Consider the following 27,687-nt stretch of genomic DNA (forward strand, 5'->3'; position numbering starts at 1 on the left):
GCAAAATTTTGCGGCCGGAGCTGGTCGTAACCCGAAAAGTTCTTTAACAGAAGCGTTCGTAACCCGAGGTTCCACTGTACAGTCTAATGTCAAGCTATGGTTTCTCCGTGCTTATTCCCCAAGAGCCACTTCTATTTTATACATAGATAGCCCAGCATCTCGGAACAGGAAGTGGCAAGAAAATAGTGTTTCTCCCAATGGTTCACCCTTTCCAGGAGAGCTCTGGGTCATCTCTCTCTTGGAAGTCATAGAAAAATGGAAGGGAGAATGTTTCTAGTAATAGAGAATAAACTCAGGAGGTGACAATTCACTACTGGACTTAAAAGCTCAGCTGGGCTGGTCCTAGTTAGTGCTTGAATGGTAGACTTACAGAGAATACAGAATTGTAGGCCAAACAGAAGTAAAAAAATATCTCTGTAATAGCCCACATCCATATTGTTGCTGGAAAAAAAAGGGATCCGTCTATGCACAAAGTTGTTTCCATATTCTGTATTGTTTCTGTATTCCTTCTGTTTAACAGTCGCTCTTCAAAGAAAGCCTGAGTATAAGCCCATGTTGGAAAAATTATGGGACCAGACAAAAAACACTCAAGCATAATTTCACAATGATTAAAACTTCCATTCCCATAGCAGGTTTTTGTGTTTCTTTCTTTGGCTGTTCTGTTCTGACTTTTTGATAGTCTGGCTGATCTCCTGTTTCAAATTCTTGTTCTAAATCCAGATTTTTATTTTTATTTATTTTAATATTGTGTTGATTTATTCAGCCAAACAGTTAAAAGCCATATTTCTGTCTCTCATTCTAAGCATTTCTTTTTCTCCTACATGTTTTCTTCTAGGGGTGCAGAGGGAGTGAAGAAACAGGTGGATTCTCACTTGCAGGCTGCAAGTTACTTTCCCCCAGAGTGTTCACTTTAGGAAAGGCTACATTTTTCTCCTTTTCTAACCTCTGACAATTTTACCACTACTGTACTGGGACCATTCTTCCAATTCTTTTTCTTTACTATAACTAGAAGTTTCTTCTGTTGGACCAAACCACTTGCTTTTGTTTTAATAATACAAAGTACCAACATTTCAAGTTTCTGAAGTCAATATTCAGCAGTTAGGTTCCATGCTAGGGTCCTCTTATACAGCTGTTGAAAAGCTGTGCTGGCCACCCATGCACTGATTATTTCTGTTGCTTTCCATTCAAACAAAATACAGTGGTACCTCAGTTCATGAACTTAATTCGTTCCGTGACTCTGGTCGCGACCCGAATTGGTCGTGACCGGAATCAAATTTTCCCATAAGGTTCAATGTAAATACGGTTAATCCATTCTGACCCCTCCGAATTTGGTCGCCAACTGATTTTGGTTGCGACCCAAATCAAATTTTCCCATAAGGTTCAATGTAATTATAGTTAATCCATTCTGAACCATATGTTTGTTTGTTTTTTAAACCACAAAAATATGACACAAAGTACAGTACGAAGAGAGAGAACGCTAACCTTGCTCGACGCGACTTCTGGCATGGAGGACAGGAAGGCAGGTGGGGAGGTGGTTATTGCTTGGAGGGAGAGTCCCCCTCCCTACAGGAAGCCACAACCACATGTCACGGGAGGGAAAATGGCCGCAGATCCTGTTCGTCACCCGATCCGGCGTTCGCGAACGGAAGCAAAATTTTGCGAACGGTGCTGTTCGTGACCCGAATTGGTCGTGAACAGAAGCGTTCGTGACCTGAGGTACCACTGTATCTCATCAAAGAACACAGTCCCATTTCTAGCACCATAACATCCAAGCAGTGAGAAAAAACATTTGGGTAAGTAATATGTTATAGTTGATACTTGGTTTATTTACAAATATACAAGGTAATTGTGACTGCAAAGCATAGCACTTCAGCACTTAAAGGAGGTGCTTCTGCATCTGCAGATGTTTTCGGTAATCTTCCATCTTCCAACTATAATTTCCAACACATCCACCTAAACAGATCTATCAATTTTAAAAACACACCCCTATAAGTGTCTTTTTCACCCAATTTCAGGTATTTTAGAGTGGGCTATATAAAAGAAACTATTCTATGAATATCCTGGATCATTCACAAGCGAGTTAGCTGCTAAGGGATATAACCATGCCATCATGTCTCCCATTCTTAATCAGGTCTTGAAAAGTTGTAAACTACAGGGGTAGAATAGGTGCTATTTTTTAAAATTTATCTACAATTTATATAATTTATCTTATTTATCCAAATGTCTATGAAGCAAGATGCAATGAAATAGAACCATTCAAACTCAAAAATCCCTATGCAACAAAGTAAATCCACCCTAACTAAAAAAGCTGCTATCCTTTCATTTTTCTATGAAAACTAAGCACATTATATCTTCAATATGCATTAATAAGGAGCAGTAAGACATAAATGGCACTAAAAAACTACTTTTCTCTGATCTAGAAATTTACTTAGCAACTTACTGGGCTTCTAAGATTTCCTATAGCATTTTCTACTTCTTACTTAGCAACTCATTCATTCATTCATTCATTCATTCATTCATTCATTCATTCATCCATCCATCCATCATCTCTCTCTCTCTCTCTCTTTCTCTCTCTCTCTCTCTCTTTCATTAAACCAAGGATGAAATCCATGGTGCTGGATCCTGCAAATCATGTGATTATTTTTCTCTCCCAGAATTGTGATAATGATGCAGCCCTTCCCTCTGTACTCCATTACCTTTTAAATACATCATAAGGGATTTAAAACAAAAACAAAAACGTTTCTCTTACCAGCCTCACCATTCATATGAACAACTACATGCGAAAAGAAAATGCAGCTTCTTTGTATAACTCTAACAGAAAGGCATAATGCTTTTTATAAGAACAGCAGGAGCCAAATAAATTGGATTAAATTAGATTCTCTGTGCTGAAAAAAAAGTTTCCTTCATTACGCTGAGGTGTTGGGTTTTGTATTTTGTGTGTGTGTGTGTGTGTGGTTTGCATTTGAAGAACCATGTGAACAAGCTATGAAACTTTTTTGAGAAGCTTATCGGAAATGTTAACAGGAAGTTTTGCCTCCCTACTATTGGTTCTATAAAGATTAGCCATTTCTGAAAAGGCATTTTGCTACAACCAGCAACTAAATCAAGGGAGGCAGGAATCCTACCTGAAAAGGCTTTTGTCTCATCACCTAACTGAAATAACTCAAACAACATTGATCAACCAGACAAGCAAGGAAGTGAGAGGCCACAGAGTTGATGAACTTGAGAGTGTTACTTCAAAAGTGAGTTTCTAAAGCTAAAATTAAATGTGCATATTAGAGAGACAAACTCCTTTTAAAGCACTAAAAGATTTTAACATTGAACTATATGTAAGCTTTACATAGTTTTTTGCAAAAGGAAATGTTACAATCTTATACTCTGCATGAAATCAGAAATCTTGTTTATACGTTAGGGTGTTTTTTGGGGGGGTTTCCTTCAATGCAAAAGCCAACTGTCATGTGACAGTATTCTAGCTAGAGAAATTAGAGAAGTTCTTTCCTAAAAGAGGATGAATTTGCTGGGCATTAAGCTTCAATATGAGAAGAAATTGCTCATCTTGCATTACCTATCTAAGAAACTTTATAAAAAGCAAGTTTCCAGTGTTGTATTGGCAGGTAATTGGAAGAAATTATTTTATCATCCTGGGACTGTGTCCTGTGAAGTGTTTGGAATGTATGAATTAAATGAAAAATATGCTGTTGGGGAAACAATTCTTCTTGCATTACTGATAATCAGCTCAAAGATTCAACCAAATTAAGGAGTAAAGCTTCTAAATAACCGCTTCACCACTTCATGTAGGCTGTACATTTAGTCTTTCAACAAAAAGACTATATATCCTCCCTCAAAAAAACCTGATGTATGTGTTGAACACTAACACATCTCAGAGAACTTTGTGTTTTCCGTTTTCTGAAATAAGCTGCCTTTTTAGTGGCATCCATAATTTGGAAGCTCCTCTCAAAGACAGCTCATCAAACTCAATTTGTTGAAGTATTTTAGCAAATAATGTAAATTTAGCTGTTTGGCCCAGTATTTTGAGTTCTTTGGAATAAGTGGCATTGTTGCTGCTATATACTGTAAGTGTTGTTTTTGGGCTTAAATGTAACTCTTTGTTTTGTTTTTATGTAAGGCTTTTATGTGAGGAAAATTGGCTTTTTAATTCCCCACGTGGGTAAAAGTGGATTATTAATGAATTATACAATATATTGCACTAGCCCTGAAAACAATGCTCTCCTATTTTTTATTTATACTCATTTTGATTCTGCAGACAGAATTCATATAAGGCGAAAGACAGGCTTGTTGTTCAAACCTGAAGTTGCATTGAAAACGCATCCTGACCTGAAGGCTGTGACTAATTTGCATATCTTCACTGTATGTATTTGTATGTAATGGTGTCATGGTATCTATCACACTACTATTGAGGATACTGGCCTCAGTCCAAATTATCTGTTTGCTCAAGGAGCACTGCTCCCATTTTCTGCGTATATGCTCAGTGTTAAAGTTTAACTAGTCTTTGGACTACAGTGGTTTGATAGCAGTTGATAATTGCTTATCTTAGGTAGGCCTGAATCATTCGAGTCAAAAATCATTTTTACAAGTTCTGTAGTATTGTTTGCAACTGTGTAAACCTTTTTAGAATAGCTTTCCCCAACTGAAGACATGGACATGCTGGTTGAGAATTATAGCAATTACATTATTAACATATCTCGAGGACACTGTATAAGGCTGCCTTATCTATTAACCTAGGCGATAGCTATAGCAAAATAATCAGAGGTCTATCACTGAATCTGGCGATGACAAATTAAAGGTGTGCAGGGGAGTGCAAATAATGAGAATGGGCAGATTCAAAATTCAGCCATGGTAGCAGATGAAATGGATCCTCATATCCTGGGAATGTTCAAACATGGCATGTAACTTTGCGGTGGGGGAGGGGGGAGAGAAGTATCTTAAAAATTTGTATAGTCTAGCACCCAGTTTCAGCACTGTCACTCACAACATTCCTAAAAAATTTACAAGCATCTTAAATAAGAATAGATTACTTTTGGTGCCATTTTTGTTCATAGGTTAATAACCATTGATAGATGCATTTTCCATTAATCCAGCAGAGACTAACTTGCTTGGGAAACTAAGGTTCACATTTCTATTTGGGTATGAGTAGAGCAGCAATAGAAGAGAATATATGTAGCTCAGGGTTGAACTATGGAGTCCTTGGTGCTCTCTGAGCTTGGTTGTTTGATTGCAGACTTTTCATTACCTGACTAGGTAACATCATCAGTACTAGTGGGTGTGGGGTTTGCCCCCTGTTTACAGGTAGTCCTCAACTTACAACCACAGTTAGGACTGGAATTTCCACTGCTAAGCAATGTGGTCATAAAGTGAGATGTCACATGACCATATTGCTTAGCGACTGCAATCCCAGCAATTCCCCCTGCTGTTGTTAAGCAAATTTCACCAGTTGTTAGCCAAGGACCCACCCCACCCCAAGCCAAGCCAAGCCATTCCAGGCTTAACCCCTCCCAGCCCCAAGCCTCAGTAAGGTAAGGGACTGCCTCCAACTCCCACCATCTGCTTATCTCCCCCCTACATCTCTGCCCTTTTGGCCTCCCTACACCCTGCCTTGTGGGGTAGCAAGCAGCCCAAAACTGCATGGCCCTGGGGCTGCAAGAAGCCCCTGAGCTGCAGCACATGAAGCTGCAGCTGCCCCAGCCCAGCTGCGCAAAGCCATGCAAAGCTGCCCCAGGAAGCTGCAGCCAGCCCAGCCCAGCCACCCCAAGCAAGGCAGGGTGCAGGGCAGCCAAAAGGGTAGAAATGGGGGGAGGGGGGGAGAGATAGGTTGGTGGATGGAGACTTGAAGAGCCCCTGCAGTTGTAAGTGCAGACAGGCTGCCAAGTGCCCAAATTTTGATCATGTGACAACAGGGGTGCTACAATGTCCGTAACTTCAAGGACCAATCATAAGTCACCTTCTTCAGTAATTTCAGTAGCTGAACGAATGGTCGTAAGTCAAGGACTACCTGTATATACAGTAGCTTGCCCTGCCAGTGTTGGTGGGAGTGTGGTTTTTCTTCCTTGATCAGGGTATTGTTTTCTGCTTGATTATTTGTCTCTTTGGTAATTTCTTGATTAGAGTATTGTTTTCTGCTTAATTGTCTGGTATTAATCCTTGCTTATCTGAGTGTAGGCTGCTGGACAGGATGTGTTCTGGTCTTTTTCTTTCCTTCTTAGCTTTCTAATTGTCTCTTGATTGTCCCTAGCGTTTTTGGATTTAGCTTGGTCTAGGATGCTCACAGTTTCCCAACTGAAACTATGGTTGAGTCTGTCCATATGTTATGAGATTAAGGGGTTTTCAAAAAGACCAGAACACATCCTGTCCAGCAGCCTACACCAGCAGAAAATATCCTAATCAAGGAACTACCAAGAAGAAAACCACACCCTCACCAACACTGGCAGGGCAAACTACTGTATATAAACAAGGAGCAAACCCCACATCCACTAGCACTGATGATGTTACCTAGTCGGGTAATGAAATGTCTGCAAGCAAACAACGAAGCTCAGAGAGCACCAAGGACTCTACAGTATGGGTAGAGTGAATGAGTGACCTAACCATCATTTTTGAGTTTAGCTTACTTCAAAAGGATTAGTATTAGTGACTAACTGTGAGCAGTTGTGTCATGTGTACATTACTCTTTGTTAGCAGAGTATAGTATAATTGCAACACAAAGCAATTCAGAGCAATGTTTTTAAAAAGTGCAAGTTAACAGCCATCTCAGTTCACACCCTCTATTTTTCAATGCCCTTTTGAAAAAACCTCACCGAGAAAACTGCAAGGACTTGTCCAGGCAGTCCTCAGGAGTCAAAAACTGACTTTAAGGTGCGCGCGCACGCACACACACACACAACTATTCAGTGGCAAAGCATATTTCAAGTTGAAGGCATTCTTCATTATTTTCTGCATTGCTTATGAGGAATTACTGGCTAAAAGTACTTGGGCGGGGGGAACCCACACAATTCTGCCCATTTGGAAAGACTCTTCCTGGGGGAGTTGATCGGCTTGTCCTTGAGTTCAGATCGCCGCCGGGGACTCTCCGGGTGGCTTATTTCTTAAGCTTTACCGAGCTAAAGCAAGCTCTCCAGAGTGATTTCCTTCTGCCCGTCCTCCACCGCGTTCTCGTAAGCTTAGTGCGTCCCCGAGGCTGCCAAGTACAGCAGCACAACGCTTTCCATTTCACAGAGGGTGCTCTTCTTTTCTCCGCGGTTTCTTTGTGTTTCGAAACGCGTTTTTAAATCTGGATTCAGAATACAATCGGATGTTTTCCGCCTTCATAAAAACTGGGGACAAACTCCCGCAGCGCAGTTTCCATTCTTCGGGACGATGCTCCGGAGAGCCTGGCCATCGGCAGAGCTGTTTCTCGAAAAGAACAGCAGGCCGCCTCGCCTTCGGAGCAGCCCGTCTGCTCTCCCGGGGCCGTGCGAGAGAGGCGGGGCCGGGGTCGCGGAGGCACCGCCTGCCGCCTTTGCCTTCGCCTTCGCCTTCCCTCCTCTGCCGCCAGCTGCAGGAGCCGCGCCCGTGTGGCGGCAGTAGGTGAGACGCACCTCAGGCCAGGCAGCAGCCTCAGCCGCGGAGTGGTAAGAACCGGCCCGTCGTCGGCAACCTTCTCCTGGCCCTCAGCAGGCCAAGCCAAAGGAAAGAGCGCTGCCAAAGCGCCGGGCGAAGCGCTCCGGCCGCTCTCTTCGCCTGGCGCCCTTCGAATGCGCCGCCGGGAGGAGGGCGGGGGACGTAGTGGAGTGGGGCTCTGCCCCCTCGTCCCTCCTGGGTCGCGCGCCGAGGTCACTTGGGAAGGGTCCCGCTTTGTGCCCAGCACCGCTCGGTCACCTGTCGCGGGTCGGCTCTTCCGAGGAAGGTCTTTAACGACCGCCCGGTACGCCTCTTGCGTCCTTTTGGTGTGCATGGGCTTGGGTTGGGCCCGAGAGGATTGGTTCTTCTGACTTCCTTTGCTGACTTCGCAAATGCCTTGTTCCGAAGCCCGGAACGATGGGCTTTCAGACTCTCCGTCTGAGGGGAGCTCAGGGTTGGAGAAAGAGGGAGAAGAAATAGAGGGCATCAACGTCTGTGGCCCGGGCTTCATGATTTGGATGCCGAGATAAGTTCTCATATATATGAAAAAATGAAGTCGATTAACTCTCCCAAAACCCAAGAAGAAGAAAAACATCAACCCTGCTAATGTACATGATAATGCCTCACCCTTTAAACCGCTCAGCTCCACCACCTTGTGTGGTTGCCTGCCCCATCTGATCTTACCAAGGGAGCCTTCTGCAGGGGAGAAATGTGGCTCCCTACAGCAGGAACATCATCTCTTTGGTTTAGAATAGACCTCCATAAGGGGGCGCCCTCAGGATTCCCCACAGGCATAGCCAACAGCTGTGGGACCAAACTCGGCAACAGAAGGCTGCTCTAATGCAGAGGAGGAGTCTTGCTTCTACTGGTAGAATAAATCTCTCCCATGGGAAGGTTCCATTAGTTGACGGGACTGGACATTAGCATCAGCTATGGTTTCTTAAAAATTATTTTTCTTTTTTATTTGTAAGCTCACCCAGAGTCATAAGAAGTTGGGTGGCATTGAAAGTGGATGGACGGATGGATGGATGATAGACAGACAGACAGATAGATGATAGATAGATAATAGCATCAGTCGTGGGCTTATTGATGTTTCCATTCTACTATGGAGGGAAATTCACAGTCCAAAGCATTACAAAGCATGCATGAGGCATTGTTGGCAATGATAAATGGTTTGGAATTCTGTCATTTTTTAAAAATGTACTAGAAGAATTCTTCCTTTAGCATAGGACAATGGAAGATTTGCTGAGCTCAAGCAAAAGAATATAAAGTCTGAATATAAAGAATAAAAAGCCTCCAGGCTTTGTAATAAGATACTTGGGATGAACTTTGCCAGAAAAGGGTAGATTTAGAACATGGAGCTTCTTTGCAACATAATATTGCAATGTGGCACAGTCCTTTTCCAATCCCCAGTGAACTCTGCGTTCTTTCTGGATACTTTTTGTCATTCATCTTTGCCTTGATTTCTCTTCCTCCCTCCCTCCCTCCCCTCTCAACAGTCCTTTGGGCATATTCAGTCTCCATGGGCAGCTCCCATTTACATGAGAAACCATGTTTGGGATTCTGTATCGAATAAACCTTATAAGGAGCCATATCATTAATCCATCTAGGCCCGTACTCTCTATTCTGGCAGCAGATTGGAGCTCTAGGGATCCATACAGCTATTTGGATGATTTAGTCACAAATGCTGAGGATTAAAATGGGACTATTTACCTACAATCATGTTTACATGGCTACATGGCTATAGCTCCTCGTGATAATTCAAAGATTTTCCTCAAAGTTTTGCCTGAATTCTGACGGTTTTTTTTTTTTTTAACATAATGTAATGTTTTGTAAGGTGGAAGCTTTACACATTCTTCTGATACAATTATCTGTTGGTATTAGCTAGGATTCATGTGCTGTTGAGGAAAGGAAGTGCTTTCCATCAAGAAAATATTGAGGTTGAAGTGCTGAAGCAAAAAAGCAGCTTTGAGACCTGTGAGTGCCAAGCTGCAAATGGGGAACAGCTGTGCAGTTTTTAACAAAACCACCCTGAAGCCATGAAGAATGGTGTGGGTGTGGCATGCAAACACAAAGAAATGAAATTAGCTGTTGTTGGTTCTGTCTCTTGTTTCTGAAATTCCAGAATCCAAAGTCCAGTCTTATGTATAATTCTTCCTCAGTCACCCTTTTTTTTGAGAGGTATATCTCAAGCTAATTAAGTGTGGTTGGATGGAGTGACAGTTAAGTAGATATATAGTTGGCTCAGAAATCCTACCCAGAGAGAGTGTTTATCAACAGTACCTCATCAAACTGGAGTGAGATATTCAAAAGGATACCATAACATTTAATCGTGGACTCTATATCTTAAACATTTTTATTAATTACTTGGATGGAGAGGAAGAGGGAATGCTTATCATTTTTGCTGATGACACAAAACATGGGATAGATAATAGAATAATTTAAAACAGGTTAGATAAATTTTCTGTATAAAATAACAGAAAGAAATTTAACAGAAAATGGAAAAAAAAAAAGCCCTTGTGGAACAAAATCAAATATGCAGGAATGGAATGGGAGATACATTGTTTGGAAATAATATTTGTAAGAAAGATCTGTAATAGTAGTTCGTTACAACTGAACTGAATAGGAGTCAGCAATGTGATATGAGTGCAGAAAAGATAAATGCAATTTTGGCTACATGAACAGAAGTGTAGTTTCCAAATCATAAGAAATAATAGTTCTTCTTTGTGTTGGTCAGACCGTACATTGAGTATTGTATACAGTTTATGAAAGATTCAGACAAACTGCAACAGAAAAAAAGATGATCAGGGGACTAAAACTAAATCCTGTGAAGAGAAATTAATGGAGCTGGGAATGTTTAGCCTTGGAAAGAGTAGAATATGATAGCACCTGATAGAATTTCAAAACCTATTCTCTATCCCTCTAAAAGGCAGGACATAGTATGGATTTAAGTTACAGAAGAGGAGTTCTCATAAGAGCAGGTTGACAGTGGAACCAACTACCTAGTATGATGGTTGGACTTCCCTTCACTGGGTGGATTCAAACAAGGACTAAACACCCATCTGTCAGAAATAGTGCACTAAGCAATGGACTCACTGGCCACCCAACTCTATGATCCTATGTTCAGCCCTGCAGTATTTTTCCTTTTTAGCCCAACATAGTATTAGAAAGAAATTATGCAAAGGGGATCAGGACTCTTTTGGTCTATTAGTAAGCTAATTCTCCAAAAACGGAGTAGAATGGGACCAAATTTGGTGTGCTGAATGCAGTGGAAAACCTCATCAAAACACACCAACAATTAAAGGGTAATGTTATTAAAGCTAGCACATTACAGTGAATCACTAGTATCCTGCTATAAAGAAGGAAGAACACCAGAGACTAGTCTACCAAGTTCTTATATAAGGTTACAGAGATTGAAGATGAGCATACATATACACTGGACCATTGAAAAATAACTGTTTTACAACTGATAAGGAATACAGCTAGGGATTTAGTAAGGAATGTGTTCCTCTGTGTCAAGAAAGAGAACATTTTATGATGCAGGGTACTGAGAACTATGAATGCCGGTCAGGTTGATTGTTATTCTAACAGTTTGGCTCTGCATCCCTCTTTGAAGGGGAGAGTTGTAAACCCACCCGTTATCAGTGTCCTTGAGAATGCTGCAGTGTACGAGACATGCAGTTTGTGAATCAAAGGCTATTCATTAATGTAACAAAGGTTTCAACTCCAGGAGGATATATGTAGTCGTGGCATGCATACAGTGAAGATGGTTTAGCAATTAAGCCTATTGTGGCTAGATAAATGGACTTTTACCTAAAAGAGACAAGGAAAGGCAGAGATATTCAGGAACCATTGATGACCTAGGTATGAACACATAGAAGGCATACAGAACAGTAACAAATCCCTTCACAAGAAAGAATCCAGCAAAAGAAAGCTCAAATCCAAAAATTAGCAGATTTGCGTAGGGGTTGCAGTATCCCATTGGGAGATACAGTTGGGTAACAGCTTGGAATGTTGCCCCTCCTAATCCTTTGACCCTGAATAGCACTCCTATTAAGGGGTTTGGAAAGAATTCCAGAAATTATGCTCTAATCTTTTCTACATAAAATTAAGGCCCCTTCTGGAATCACCTGCCTTGCAATAACAGTCTGAGAAGGCTTGTTGTTAACTTCGATCTCTGTTGCATGCGTGTGTGTATATGACTTACTTATCGTGCATTTATTATTTTTATAAATAACTCAAGGCGGTGCACACATCTAATACTCCTATTTTCCCCACAACCACCACCCTGCGAGTTGAGTTGGGCTATCATGAAAGTCCTTATCACATCCCTTCTTAACAGCTGAATGTTTCTGGCAATGCAAAAATGTAATAATAATTTCAAATATGTTTTTCATCTTGCTTTACTTATGACAGTTGTACATTGCTGTTGGAAAAGTAATTGTTGGGAGGGATGTCAAACATTCTTCTAGCTGTTCATATCTCTAACTGTGGCTGGCCCTTACATCCAGCAGCCCATCATTAAATGCAGACCTGGCTGATTTAAGCAACTTCTGAGTTTCTGCACTGTCACCAGGAAACATGTGACTTGGTACCTGAGATATCCACTTCAGGTAGTTGTAGAGAAGAATAAAAGAACAGCACACAACAACAAAATGTAATGAACTTCCTTACTGATGTCAGGTAGAATAAGGTGTGGGAGTAAACTAAGCAGTGGCCCACACTTTAAATGCCCCACTCCCTACGCTACAAAGGTAGGATAAAAACTGAGATGATGTAAATGCCCCATCAAATTTGGGGAAGGTTGAACTGAAGCAGCCCTTTACCTAAATGGCTGAAATCAGGATTGTTATTTTTGCCATAGATTGATTGCAGATTTTCTTTCCTTGTTTGCCATGAGTTGGCCAGCTTATGTATTAAATTTATATTCCATCTTTTGTTCAGAAGTTTAAGGCAGTGTACGTAACACTCCCTCCTCCCAACTCTCCCCCCCCCCACCCCCCAACAGTGCTGTGAGGTAGGTTGGACTGAGAATGAGCAATTAGCCCAAGGCTATCCAATGAGTTTCAGTGGGTGAGGATGGACTTGAATCTGAGTCTCTTATAGCCATCCAGCACCTTAACTACTACCCCCTGCTGGTCCTCAGTTGTCTTCTGCAGTCCTTTAGTTCTTAGTTGTTGCCAGAATCTTGGGCATTTTTTTTAAAAAATTCTGTGTTATCCTATCCTTTCCTTCCCTTATCTGTGCCTTTGTTCCTTTCTCTTTTCTCTTCCATACCACTTCTGATACTAGGGAGGAATTAAATATTCTCCTCTCCACAGGGATGTAATGTGACTGTTCACCTAGAAGCTGTTCTACTCAGTATTCACCCTTTCATTATGCTCATTTTTTCCCTTAATTATCTGAATTCTCAAGTTTTTTTTAACTTAAATTCTTTATGCTTACTGTTTAAAAAAAATCTGAAGGGAGTATCTAAGCTGACCTAACTGCCTGATTTTCCTCATGTTTGGATATGTCATCCAAGCCATCATGATGCATGTACCTGATGCTGTATTCTTTCTAGGAAGGATACTCTGTGCCCTGAGAGCGTATTCCCACAACACACCTAACCCAGTCTGGAGAGAACCACAAATGAGTAGGGATCCAGTACCAGATGGTCAATGAAATTGAAGACTATCAAATATATAAGGATCAGCCATCTTTCAATGAACTCCACCCAACTTCACAATGGCTAACAGGTTATCATTTCTTGGATTTTGCTTGTGTGATGGCCAGATCAGGGTTGGATCCATGGAAGGGGAAGGCTTAGCCTCCCTCCGCTCCTCTCATTTCCCATTTGGGAATAACCCTATTTGTGAAACCTTCTAGTCTCCCTTGCCTGTGCTACCAACTAAAAGCAAAAGCTAACCTCAAGGTAATCCTTCTTCCTGGATGACGTAAGGAGCCCCAAAATAGGTAAATTAGTTTGCCCTTATTTTTAGGTATTCTGAGATTAGGTGGGCATCAATCTAACCAGACTACTAGTTTTTATATTGGATTGTTTTACATCGCCCAGAGTCGCTTTTTGTGAGATGGGTGGCCATACAAATTTGATAAATAAATAAAATTAATAAATAAATGTAAATGCCATGAAGCTTAATTGCTCCTTTCTCTGTTTTAGGCTAGAATGAAGTACAGTCTTGAAGCAGAACTGACTGCCCCTCCTATTCCCTGTTACAAGCGGCATAGAGAGAATTTGGGTTAACTATGACAGTTTTTGCTACTGCTCTCTGGTTTTGCAGGCAACTATGTGCATGCCTAGTTCATCTCCTGAAAAGGTCAGTTTTAAAATTCACTTTGTCTAGAATACCATTTATGACAGCCAGTCAAATGTTTTTGGAGCTTTACAATGCAAACATGTTCAGTGGATATTCAGAGGTATAACAAAATATTTCAATGTGGAATATTTCCTGTTTGAGACTCTAGCACTTTCATGTCATTACCTTTTGGTTTTCTGATTTTTTTCTTCCAGTATTTTGTTCTGTGGATGCCAAGCATGCTTAGTGGTTGCTGGCCAAGATTCGGGGAGAAGGAAAATGGTCCCTCTTAGGATTTCTCCTTAAAAGTTCACTTCTACAAAATTTGGGGTTCACTCAAGCCCACTTAGAATTCCCTCTGATACTATTTTTGCTCTAGAAATATTGGGGCCCGTAGCCTTTTCCCAGAAAGAGAGGAAGGTATACTGCTTCTAGATATAGAGAGTCTGTTTACCTATCAGGGTTAATGAACATTGATAGCTCTTGTCTAATTCTAAAGCCACAGGGTGCTTTGCTTGTGTACGGCTTAGCATGTTGTATGGTCCCAGCCAGTGTGGTTTGTAAGCCCTGGTTTATGATTTAGTCTGTTGTATAAACCTGGAAAATTGTGGTTTATTCAGTAAACCATGATCAAGCAAACTATAGCATATCATACTTTGTGAGCCCAGCCTTTCTGTTGCATGAATAAATACTTTCCTGTCATCTTCAATCCTCCAGCTAACTTTCCCAGTGTTATAAAGTTGTGTGAAATCTTAGCTGCTTCACATGTTCTGACTGCTGATCTTTTGTTTGGATTTTAGGTGCAGCAGATACCTACAGAGAATATTCACAAGTAAAATTTGTGGTATTGTAATGTCTGCATGTGTGTGTTCTAAAAAAACCTTTCATAATATGAACAGATTCATTTTATTAAGTCATACTTGACATTTTGTTTAGATAACCGAAGTGTTTGGGGTGAAACTGATTTGCTTGCTTTCTGTGCAAAAGAATGGAAAGAAGAAACAGAACAGGCAAAACAAATGAGAGAGGTGAGCTGCCAAGCACAAAACTGAGTTGTTTTCTGTGACTGGACAAACAAAATGTCTTCCATGTTAGGGCAACAGTGACATCTCAGATATCAGACTGAAAGTTGCTATTTGCAATCATAACCCAATCTTGTCTTCTATACTGAAATTATATGTTAACCTCAAAACTATTTTCAAAATGGGGAGAAAAATGTATACGTGTTGAAATGCAGTCTTAACACTGAAGATTAAAATATTAATTCATCTTGTGTACTGTTTAGAGTGCTTGACTGGAACAGGTGAGTCCTGTTCAATTTCCCATTCAGCGATGTAGCACGCTTGGCATAGTTACCATCTCTAGATAGTAATTGGCATAGTTATGATAGATTGATAATCTATCAAAAATGATAGATTTTGGCATAGTTACCATCTCTCAGCTCAATGTACCTCACAGGATTCTCATTTTGCGGATAAAAAGGAGGGATGATTCCATGTACATTGCCACAAGCTAAGAAATAATTAAAGATTGGTAGTCATATTTTTCTTTAGTTATAAAATTAAGTTTAGACCTGGGAAGATCTAAGGTACTTTAAGCTATGACAGGTTTGATGAAATTAGGATAATTATAGATTTCTTACTTTATAGTAGTTAGAATAAAGAACAGTTTTCCAAGATCCCTAATTTAGTTTAAACCAAAGAGAATGTTTTTCTGCTCATATTTATTTATTTGGCCATTTGTTAGATTTATAGGCAGTCTTTCTTCCAAGAATTAAAGTATCCTGTGAAGTAGGTTGGGCTTAAATAAGTGAGATTCCGTGGGTGAATAATAAGTAGGGGTAGCTTCTAGAACAATTAAGTAAACTTGTTTTATTTTTAGTGATCTTCTAAGGTCTCCCTGAATTAATACTGAGATTGCCCTCCTGTGTCCCAGTAAGGTTTTGACTGTGTTCCTGTTGGCATTCCCCAGTTTAATTTTCTGTTTTTGTTTAATTTATTCTGACTTACTACATACTAACCTTGTGAAAATAATTAATTGGGAATTGCTTTGTGAGCTGGTATCATGGCGTGAAAAGTGTGTAATTTTCTAAATTCATTAACTGAGCAGTTTGAAAGGGAACATGATGTTAACTGATAAATATTTTTCCTACTGTTAATTAAAGGACTGTTTGCTACACTGTACATCTTTTTACATCTGAAATCATCAGCAGAGGCTAACATTAACAACAGGGGTATATTAAAAGGGGGTGACATAGGGTACAGCCTAATCAGGAGAATAGTTAAAGTTTGGAATTCCTTTCCCTAGGACATTACGAACATTGTAATACTCTTTGAAAATGTTTTTTTGTTCAGAGCCATTTTTCCTTGTTTTTGAAAATGTACTGCTGCCTTTCTGTTTTGGTTTGTTGCTCAGGTTTTATGAATCCTTTTATATATCTGTAGTATATGGATGAGGTATTTTGCTATTCTGGATTTTAATTTGAATACTGCCTCGAAAAATCTGTTTGGAGAAAAGTAGTATTAAATAAATCACTTTAAGGCTGATCTCTTGGACAAGCAAATCACTAATGTTAATAATCCCTGACCTATCCATTAGTCTGACCTGCAGGCCTTAGGATCACTGACTATGACTACAGCACAGTAGTTGAACTCCACTAGTGAAATAATTCCCAATACTTTTGTTCCCATGTTTTCAAGTCTTGAGGCAAATTGAGTTTACATTCTGATCTAGACCCTATATACAGTAGATGCTAACCACATGTGACCTGTTCAGCTTCCATTTCCAAACAGAGAAGCCTGCTTCAGGTTCCAGAAAAACTCAGTATTTCTTCCTATTCAGTATCCATAAGGAAAGATCCCCTCCCCCAAATGGAACATATCTAAGTAGCTCTGAAGCTGTACACAAATTAATTTAAATATAATCTCTTGTGAAGCTCTCCTGCAGTCTTCACTGAATTCAAACGTGCAGTGCCACAAACAAAAAGTATCTTGCAGTTCCACCAGCTCTGATGTATATTCATTTACAGGTAGTCCTCAACTTACAACCATTTGCTTAGCAATCATTTGAAGTTCAAAGTGATTTGCAACTGGTCCTCGCACTTATGATCGTTGCGGCATCCCCACAGTCAAAATTTGGGTGCTTGGCAACCGGCATGTATTTACGATGGTTGCAGCATCCCAGAGTCACATGATCACCATTTGCAACCTTCCGATCCAGCTTCCGACAAGCAAAATCAATGGGGAACCGTATGATTCACTTAACAATTGCTGCAAAAAATGTTGTAAAATTGGGTGCATGATGCCTTAATTAATGACTGCACCGCTTAATGATGAATTTTCTGGGTCCTACTGTCATAAGTTGAGGACTACCTGTAATAATCTCTGTAGCTTTCCATTTGCTCTTAATGGTGCCCAGTTAACTAATCCAGGGTATTAGTTTTGGTTCCAGGGTTGCATCAGGCTTTATGTGGTATGTCAAGAACTGTATTCCAAATGTAAGCAGAGTCATGGATCTTTTGGAAGAGTTGGGAATTTAAAGAGGAAACACTGATGCTTTAAGTGTCCTTGCAGCAACTATTTTGCTCCTTAAACCCACCCAAAGGCAAAATAAAAGGGCCAAATATTTTGGTTCCATCTATCCTGGGGGGTTCTGCAGGCCACAAAAAGGATGCTGTGGGCCACATATGGCCATATGACCTAAGCTTTACTCTTTGGGCGGCTTTTATGTTCTCCATTAGAATTATTATTAAACTATTGTTCTGACTAGTCATTTGTCTCACCTATCTCTTTTTTTTTCAAAGACTTACAAAACATTATTTTGGAGGTACCATGTGAAATATATAAGACAAGTCAGTGGAGATAAGTACTGTTTGCTGAGAGCTGTGTTATTCCAGATATTCAGCCAAGGTCTTCCTCTTCCATCATGGACAAAGGCAACAGATATACTAAAGGTAAGTCACAAAATAAATTATGATCTACCAGAAAAAAAAATGTTTTCTGAATTTTAGGTTTTTAAAGGCACTATTTATAAAAGTGGAGACAACTTTGAGGTCAAGTATAGCAGAATTGTACTAATGTAATCTACCTCCCAGTTTTTCAGAAAAAGAACTTGATATAAACTGGAAGCATTGGAAGCAAATACTCACTTTGAAACATTAGAATGAGGAGGCATGGGTGAATTGTACTTGTTCTCCCCATGCTTCTAGCTTTCATCTAAATGATTCAGGCTATCCTAATTTCCTGTTGAACTTCTCCACTGAAGAACCGGTTGTGCTCTTCTTTTTCAGCTCCCTGAAAAGCTGCTTTATTCACAAGGTTGTAACTGGATCCAACAGTACAGCTTTGGACCACAACAGTATACAGGCTCAAATACATTAGGAAAATTACGTAAATGTATTGAAGCATTAAAAGGACAGGTAAGTGGGTAGATATTAAGGGATAAATGAAATTTTAAAGGAAAGTAGCTTACTGGTGCTGTAACTGCCATTAGTTAGTAAAATATTAGGATTAATTTTCCATTAGCATAAGCAGCAAACTAAAACTCAGGTCAACCAATCAATATATGGCCATGCAAGCATATAAATATTAAAGGCAACATTTTAAATGCTAACTTTTTAAATGTATGTAGTGTGACTTAGAATATATTTTACAATTAGTTTATTTTGCAAGATATTCCCTTTCTTACCTGCTTCTATAATCGGGAGTGAACATTTCTTTCAGTATCTCAGAAAAGCATTGTGGTTTTGATAATTTACAGATATATTTACTTTATATGTGGTTAAAAATAGTTGGCTTTGCCCCCCCCCCAAACTTCTTAAAAGTGTAGTGTTGTCTTACTAATATATAACGTCTCTTGAAGTGTAACTCTTCAAGGGAATGATATTGCTTGGTGAATTGACTGCATTATACATAGCAACCTTTCATATCTATGAAGCACTCCATCAACTGGTGGAATATTCCTATTCAGAACACCAGCCATTCATTCATTTCCTCTTTCTGGATGTCATATTCCATTCTTTTTTCTCTCCATTTTTATTTTCACACCCTCTCTAAAATAACCAGTCAGTTTCCTCAGTCCTCACTGAGCTGTTCTAGGAATATTTTCATCTAGAAATTCTTTCCTCCAGATTGGTTCTTACAGGGGCCTCAACCTACTAATGCCTACCTCTTGTATGCAGATCCATTTTGCTGTGAGTAGATAGATACCACAAATATTTTCACCAAAATAAAACAACCATTTAACACAGATCCAAAGAGCTAATTTTTTTCTTGTCCTATTCTCTTTTGTAGTGGGTGGAAATCAGTGGTATTAAAGACCAATCTCAAAGACAGCATCTTTGCAATGCCATTTTTACTGATCGAAGTATGGAACATAAGTTCTATGAGGCCATAAAATTCATCATGCTCTATCAAGTAATAGAAGCTTATGAATGCCTGGCCAGTAATCAGGAATGCGTTCCAAGTTTTTTTAGTGATCTTTTTAGACGTGATACTTCTTTGGATCCTTTAAGTTACATGATGAATCATCTGAATTCAATAGGGGACAGAAGAGGTCTTGATCAGGTAAATATGTGAATGCAAAACAAAATTTAATAATTCCATGGCATTAAAAAAAAATTAGGAGGCTTGAATTGGTGGTTGCGTTCATTAGATTTATTTCTGTGCTGTCCATTAGGCTAAGATTTTATGGAGTATTGTAAATCAAAGGGCTTAATAGGCAATCGGTTTTCTGTTTCTGCTTTTTTTTTGCAAGTTTTCTTTATTTGTAGTTTTTCATACAGAAGGAAAAAGTTATGGAAGGGATTGAACTTACATCTCCTGAGCACACTCCAGTTTTGTCTGTTTGATACTAGAGACAGGCCTTTTTATTCTCAGTGGCCTTTTATGCTTAATTTTCTCCACTTCTGTGTTCTGTGGGGTATTCAGTAATTTTATATTTGCTGTTTTTAGTTTTTGCCACTTTCAGTGGATTGTTTTAAATGACTTTTTTGTTTGTGGGGGAGTGGGAGTGGTCGTCATCCTGCCCATTAATTTTAGAAATACCTGATATGTGACAAATATATTAACATGATTGGCCATACCTTTTTTTCTCACGGCTCTCTGCTTGTGTATTTTGTCAGATTTTTCTATTGATTTTAAAGGTGTGGCTTAGTGCAAATTTTTATCACTCCAGTTTGGAGAATATATTGCCTGAAACAGGAGGGGTCTGGCATAGTCCAGAGGGAAATGGAATACTGTACTTCTTCCTGGATCAACATGTTTTATGGGCTGATGTACTTCAGAAGCTAAGATATGTACACATACACACTAGTTTATGGGGAAAACAAGAGTAGCCAAAGCAACCATGATAATTATGAATTAATTTACATAGATTGTACATGTATAACTTCTCTTTTCTATAGACTGTGAGTTTTGCTTTTTTTCCTCCACAGATTGATCTATTTCTCCTAGGACATTCTCTTGAAATAAAAATAATAGTTTATAGGTTGTGTAAGATTAATACAGAAGATTTTCTAGAAACCTACACAGAAGACTATCAGAGGGATTGGCATGAGGTCCTCCTTCTTACTGAAGACGACCGTCATTATCACATCCCTGTTGTTAAGATATGACTATTGAGGCTGACAAATATTTCCACATCAAATCCCCTCTGAAGAAATTTGTTCAGATGAATGGCATGCTGCATTTAAGAAATACCTCTGCTAAATAGAAATGTGTATGAAACAGATCAGCCAGGCCATTTTTCAGCTGAATCTACTCCCAGAATTTTTGTTTTTGTAAGGAGTAAAGTGATGAAATCATATATGTCAAAGTGAAATTCTCAGTAGCAATATGTTGAAGGATCTAGCTTATGGTATAACCTGGATATTATAATGCCAATTGACACAAGATTGCGTCTTAAGATCCATTTGTATTAGGGACAAAAGCATCACAAACGTTAGTAATTCCTTCACCTCCAAGAAACTCTTATTCTGAGGCAAAAGTGACTGAGGGATCTCTAACAAAGAATGTTCCACATCTTCACCATCTCCCAGTTTACCTAAAGAATTCAGCAAACTATAATGTAAAATGTGTACATAAGTAATGTAAATTGTAACATTGGAACACTTTTGAAGACTACACTTGGTCTGTGGAGATTAGATAGATGGGGGGGTGTTCATACACAACATTAAGCTATAAGTTGGTTTGTTTCTTTTTTAGCTTAGTGTGATAACTTACAAACTACAGTGGACAGAGTAACACATTACCATAAATCTGACAACAAACTAAGCACATTATCTGATTTGTTCTTATAGCAATAGAGGGGCTATACAGTAACTTCTGGACTCAGTCTTAGAAACTTAGGTCTTTGCACAAAAGTTATCCTATCAGTTGCTTAAGAAATCTTCAAAAATTACTTAAAACTAATTATTTTACTAATAAATATCCTATCATATAATTTATCATATGATGCAAAAGCAAACTTAAGCATATCATATTCATATTGTACTTATTGTACTTATTATATCTAATCAGTTTCTCAGTCAAGAAGTTAGTGATTTTTATTGTTGTAACAAACTTTTACTGTCTGTAGAATATAATCAGCCAAATCACTTTTGCAAAATTGCCATATTGTTGCATTTTTGTCCAAAATATTTCAATATAGCATGTATATCAGTAAGTATAATTGAGACCACTGTACTTGCCAGAGCTATGTAAAACTCTACAGCTAGTCCTCACTTAACAACCACAATAGGGACTAGAAAATTGGCTGTTAAGCAAGGCGTTCATTAAGCAAGTCATCACGTGACCAGACCCAATTTTACGACCATTTTTACAACTTGTTAACCAAATCACATGGTCATTAAGCGAATCACATGGTCATTAAGTGAATCATGTGGTCGTTCAGCAAATCGTTTCCCCAGTGGATGTTTTTTGCCAGAATTTGCTAAATGACCACGTAATTCGCTTAACGATGTGATTCACTTAATGACCATCGTAAAAAAGGTTGCAAATCATGATCACATGACTGCAAGTGGTGTGATGGTTTGCGATGGTCATAAGTGTGAGTACAGGTTGTAAAGCACTTTTTTTAAGGCTGTTGTAACTCTGAACCATCGTTAAATGAATGGCCGTTAAGCGAGAACTACCTATATTGCTTTAATAATATATTATCTGCATAATTCTACAACTTGCATTGTTCCACATCATTTATTTGCTTAATGATCTATGGGTTGTGCAGTCACTGAAACCATAACCTCAGCTAAGGTTTTCATACAATACACACAAACTAGCTAAGCACAGTTTGGCCCAGTGTGTTGTGTGAGTCCAGCCCATGTGGTTCATGTAAGTTAAGTGAATCATGCCAACACAGAACACTGTACTGAGTGGACCACAGTACAATAAACCAAATATGTTTTGTGCGAACATAGTCAGAGTCTCTTATTTTTTATGGAGTATTATCCAGATCCCTTGAAACTAATGTTTACTGCCCAAAGGATTAGATAATAGTCCTGATTTCTGTGTCTAGAGCCATTTTCTACATCAGCCTCCCTTGCTTGTAGCCATTGAAAAGCGTTTTGGTACTATTCCTATAATCTCTCACCAAATGGTCAGATCTGGATGATGGTGATGGAACTATAGTCTAACATGCCCAAAAATAAGGTGGGAAAAGTTATTCTATACTTTCTGTACTTTTGTAGAATTACAGCGTACATATAGTCATTTTGCAATGTCCTGGAGCGCATTTTATGATCTAAATTTTGGTTTTATATTGTTTGGTCATTCTGATTTTATAACAGACTTTAATGATTTGCTGCTTCCCGTGCGTCTTTGAAAGGCATTTGTAAATCACTCAGTCTCAATCTCAGTATTGTTTAATGTTAAGAATAAATGATTGAGCACCATGTGCTTTTGAGAACAGAAGCTGGACTCATTATGTTGTGATTTTTTTTTCATGTGCAATTCCTATTCTTTAGTGTGTCTGCAAGAAAACCCTAAGACCAACTTGAGTCACCAGTTACTATAACTGGGTTCTAAAGGTTACATTGATTTTGATGTCTTCTGTGCTTTTCAAAGGGTTTCCCATTTGCTTTTATAAATGTATTTAAACAAAATAATTTGCCATCATCCTTATTAAGTTCGTGCTCTATTTCTTTTTCTCTTGATTGTTTGTATGTTTTGTTACTATACATTCTGATAAAAGTCTGCATAAAACTTAAACCAAAGAAAGGGAGAATTTTAATGACTTTTATAGTTTGCTTCTTCCTGAAGACATGAGATAAAACACAGGCATTAACTTATCATCTAACGAATTTGTTAGAAAGCTTAAACCAAGGCAGGGGTAAATGCTCAATATTATTAATTTCATGCCTAGCTCACTTGGCAATAGTAAAAATTACCACTCTCAAAAAACTAATTTGTAAGTCTTCATTTCAGGATTCCTTAGGAGAAAGCAAGAAACAGATGCTTGGACCTAGTTCCAAACATGTTCGCTGAGTACAAGTAGTCCTTGAGTTATGACTGCAATTGGGATCAGGATTGCTGTTGCTAAGCAATGTGGTTGTAAAGTGCAACTTCACGTGACTGTATCACTTAGCAATGGCAATCCAGGCAGTCCCAGTTGTTGTAACCCAAGGAGCGCCAGCCATTAAATGGGAAGCGGAGGGAGTCCCTGGTAAGGAGTGCAGGGGTGCTGCAGGGGGGTGGGGGAGGCCCGGCGTGGGCTGCACATGAGTTGGGGGGGTGCTCAGTGCAGTGCAAGCTCAGAAAGGCTGGGCAATGAAGGCATGGGTGCATGTGATTGCAGGGAGGCCAGAGAAAGAGGGTGTGGGGTGTGTGCATGTGAAGGGAGAAAGAAGGGTGTGGTGTGTGAGCGAAGAAAGGCTTGTGGGGGAGACTTACCCAATGACTTGCAACTTTCCTTGCCAGCTTCCCATTGACTTTGCTTGGAGGAACCTGGCAGGGAGGGGCGCAAATGGCAATCACGTGATCAAAGGATGCTGCAACTGGTTGTAAGTGCAAGCTGGTTGCCAGGCACCTGAATTTCGTTCATGTGACCACAGGGGCGCTGCAGTGCTGGAACTTTGAGGACCAGTCATAAGTCCCTTTGTTCAACACCATCATAACTGGTTGCTGAACGAATGGCCATAACTCAAGAACTACCTGTAATATATATGATTAGCAAAACCATGGAACATACTTCTGAACCAACTCTGCAAATGATGCATTATATAACTATGGTTGATAATAAAAACAAGCTGATATCCAGCACAGAGAAAACAGACGAAGAAGGAAGATGTGAAGGCCAAGAGTAAATTGAAGGAATATTAAATTGTTAAATATTTACAGTACTCCCTATAGGTTAGCAACTACAATGTTTTATTTTTTTTTTAAAAAAAGGATGAACAGGGATGTGAAAGAAGGAAGCTGGCATTCAAACACAATAGTCAGGAAGTCCATGCTGGCATAACGTGGAGCTTCATCTGTGTTTCTACACCAGAGAGGGCCAAGGGGGTTAGCAGTACACAGAAGGGAACCCAATGGGTGGTTTGTTCGTGTTGAAGGTTGGGAATTTCCACCTGGCTGCCTGGCTGCCATTGGATGAATCCACAGGGATTATTTGGACTTGAAGGAACAAGGGCCTAGTGCCCTATTCATATAGCCATGGCCCATACCACAGAGAGGCTATAACTATTCCCACTCCTGTAAGTTACCTTGGCTGGAGGCTAGGAGACGAACTATTGGGCAGCAGGTAATTAGTTTTTTACTCTAAATTAGAGTCTATCAAAGGGAACTCAACTCCTAATGATTGAAAAGGCATATACCCATGGATTTCTTGGCAACAATGTGAAAGCGGTTTCCCATTACCTTCTGGGTTTTGTTTTTTTTTCCTTTGCAATGGAGTCTACACTCCTAGGATTTTCTCATGGTCTTTCATCCCAGTACCAACCAGATATGAGCCACCTTAGCCTTTTTAAGACTGGCCATGGACAGCTGTTGTCACTGGGAAACTTGTGGCCTGTGAAGCTCTGGCCCTTTATCAAAAGATGAGAATTTGCTTTAGCTTGGCTATTGCTGTTTGCTTCCTGATCTCCACTGCATTAGGCTGCAAGAAGGAGGCAGAAGATATGAGAACACTTGGTGATGGGGGAATTAGAAGGAGAATGCTTCCCCAGGTGGTTAAAAATGAATCCACCAGAAAAGTAATATGTCAGTGATAGAGCTAGACTAATATTTCCTTATATGGGAGTCTCAAAAGTTGTTTTAGTTTTTGTTTTAGCATGGACATTCAGTCAAATTAGTGCCCACTTGCTGTTTGAAATGATAAACATGAGTTGATTGCCACAATGCAAACTTGTTTACTTCGTCCTTCAACACAAGGGGGGAAATCAACTTGGGAAATTGTTATTTACATCAGGCTTATGGATAAATAAATGTATATAGTAGGAGCATAATTTTTCATGGATAACATGGGCAAAAAGAGTACAGGAGAGAAATCACTATAAAGACCCAAAAACTGAAGTGCTCAACAGTCAGTGATGGGCTTTGGAGAAATGTGTAAGTCCTGCAGCTGTGGAAGGTGATGTATCCCATTGTCAATAGTTCTTCTGGTATGTTGGAAAAGAAAATTCAATGTGTGGAGACAGAAGGACACACACACTCTCTCTCTCTCTCTCTCTCTCTCTCTCTCTCCAAGCTAGCATAGAGCTACCAAATGGAACTGTAAAGAACTGGACAATGACTAGGTCATGGCAAAGAGTGAGTTTTCTGAATCTCTTTGCTACTATCTAGTGACCATCTAGATATCTGTAGCTCCATACTAGAAGATCAGGTACAATTGTACAGTAAATGCACACAAATAACTCATTCCCTGTCTGAACAGAATAGCCATACATTAACATAGATTTTCTCAACATCAGATACAGAGAATGGACATGAAGGAAACCTCTCCCAAACTTAGAATTAGTTGTGTAAATTTGTAATTGCCAATAAAGCATGAAGTAAGCAACTGTTCATACTTAATGTATACAGCATTCTTTTTTTAAGCTTTGAAGCCAAAGTTTGAATTTGTCTGACATTTCAAACATTGACAATCTTTTATATCAGCACCAAGGCTTTGGCCCTATCTGCTAACATTATTTTAGTTTTATTTTATTTCATCTCGTCCCTACACTGTTCTTCCAGAGGAGACTAAAGCAATTCACAAAAGTGTAATAAAAACCTTCTTAAATAAACCCTATGGCTCATTCAGTCCCAACAGATATCTTTAATCCATTCCTTTTCTTTTACAACCCTCTCTTCTCCTTTTGCATCTCAGAGCTTACCTTCTTGGACCTCTTCACATTGTACAGTATTTCTGCTATTAAAACTGCCATTGCCCACATTCTGTTTCTTCAGGATGTTTGGTTCAGGTTATGTGCCAAGGTTCATGCTCACCACATACATTTGGATGAAGAATTTGGAGCCCCACAGGAGGAGCCGTGTCAACAGCATCAGCTAGCTATAACCTCTGCTTTCACACTGAGCTAGGGAGTCTCTGAAGCTTCCTTCAAAGTCCTCCGTTTCTATGGAAACCAACTCCTTGCATTATGACATAGCAATGGCTTGAGAGGCTGGGCCAGGAGCCACTAATGAAAGTGGTGAGATAGTTAATGAACAAAGAAAAGAAGTGAGTTAAGGAATGTAAATTAGGAGGGGTCCAAGATGGCAGCAGCAATTGCACAACCAAAGCCCCACCTCTTTTTTGTGTGTGTTTGTGTGTTGTGGCCACCACCTTGACTTTTTTGACACACACATCCCCACAGAAACCCCTGCCCTACCATGTCTGGTCATTTTCCTTTTCAATTTCTTTACAACATTTCTCCTTATGCTGTCCCCACAGCCTTCTTCCCCACAGATACCTTGCCTCTCCCCCCTTTAGCCATTGTTGTTTCTTATACATGGCAAAGTGTTAAAGGAAAACTGGAAGGAATTATTTTTTCCCACTTTTTATTATAAAGCAGCAGAGGCTGAATATTTTGGACAAGTCCCTTCTGTTGGTTTCCAAAATATACTACAAGTAGTTTAACGTAAGAGGGCAGCAGTCACAAAAAGCCTTTAAATGATACTAGTCATTTGCTTATATGTATGTAGTGAAGCTTTTCTGCTTCGCTTTACGATCTTTGTTTTTACTGCATTAAGAGGTAACAGCTAATAATTGGTAAATAATGTGAGCATATGCTGGCAACTATCCAGTTCTTACTTTAACAACTATAATAATTATCTACCTATGGCAAGTGGCAAACACCTAGCAGAACTTGATGATATTGGGAAACGAAGCCTGGTCATAGCTGGTTAGTACCTGGATGGGAGACCACTTGGAAACCTCAGGGTTGAAGACTAAAATTTGAAGCTGGAAAACACCACAGAAGAAGACAATGGCAAACCATGTCCACATTGTTCTCCTGTAAGGCTGCCTCTCCCAAACTGACGCTCCCTGGATGGAAATTGGAATCCAAGATATATAAAGAGCCTCCAGTTTACTAGGCTGTGTAAGGTGCAGTTTTGCATCGAGGACATGATGCACACACATCACACTAAGCCATGGTTTGTTTAACTGTGCTTTTATAAGCCACAACTGTCTGATTTCACAGATCATGATAAGCTACAAACCAGTGGTTACAAAACCAAAACAACTTGGTTTATATAACATTCTCAGACCAACTGCATTGATACATTGTGCTAAATTGTGGTTTGTCAAGTTTTGACTTAACAAGGAAGCCACAACTCACTGAGTTCACAGAATACACTAAGACTTA

At 39.5% G+C, this 27,687-nt stretch overlaps 1 protein-coding gene across 7 annotated transcripts; it reads left to right on the forward strand.

Annotated features, from left to right (window-relative positions):
• Positions 1-3,059: 3,059 nt before the first annotated feature.
• Positions 3,060-23,284, forward strand: OTULINL (OTU deubiquitinase with linear linkage specificity like). 7 transcript variants are annotated; one of them, XM_025164903.2, is made up of 10 exons: positions 3,060-3,242; positions 13,175-13,349; positions 13,772-13,928; positions 14,708-14,751; positions 14,844-14,935; positions 17,710-17,859; positions 18,196-18,324; positions 19,036-19,098; positions 19,199-19,471; positions 20,341-23,283. In XM_025164903.2, exons 3-10 carry the CDS (start codon positions 13,858-13,860, stop codon positions 20,518-20,520), a joined length of 1,002 nt encoding a protein of 333 aa, XP_025020671.1. In that variant the 5' UTR covers positions 3,060-3,242; positions 13,175-13,349; positions 13,772-13,857; the 3' UTR covers positions 20,521-23,283. The 7 variants fall into 7 exon arrangements, with proteins under 7 accessions (XP_025020671.1, XP_087986792.1, XP_025020669.1 ...); XM_025164901.2 differs by lacking the exon at positions 3,060-3,242 and adding an exon at positions 7,172-7,622; XM_088130665.1 differs by lacking the exon at positions 3,060-3,242 and adding an exon at positions 7,172-7,578.
• The last annotated feature ends 4,403 nt before the right edge of the window (positions 23,285-27,687 follow it).

This window comes from Python bivittatus, unplaced genomic scaffold, assembly GCF_059951505.1.
Source record: "Python bivittatus isolate LINGU-HERP-01145 unplaced genomic scaffold, Pbiv_v1 ctg000840_np1212, whole genome shotgun sequence".
NCBI lineage: Eukaryota > Metazoa > Chordata > Lepidosauria > Squamata > Pythonidae > Python > Python bivittatus.

Bases quoted from the DNA above. Each gene is read 5' to 3' on its own strand.
- OTULINL (XM_025164903.2), top strand. From the start codon at position 13,858: ATGACAGTTTTTGCTACTGCTCTCTGGTTTTGCAGGCAACTATGTGCA. The intron at 14,936-17,709 runs GTGAGCTGCCAA...TTTTTTTCAAAG, and splicing joins AGGCAAAACAAATGAGAGAG to ACTTACAAAACATTATTTTG. The intron at 17,860-18,195 runs GTAAGTCACAAA...CTTCTTTTTCAG, and splicing joins AGGCAACAGATATACTAAAG to CTCCCTGAAAAGCTGCTTTA.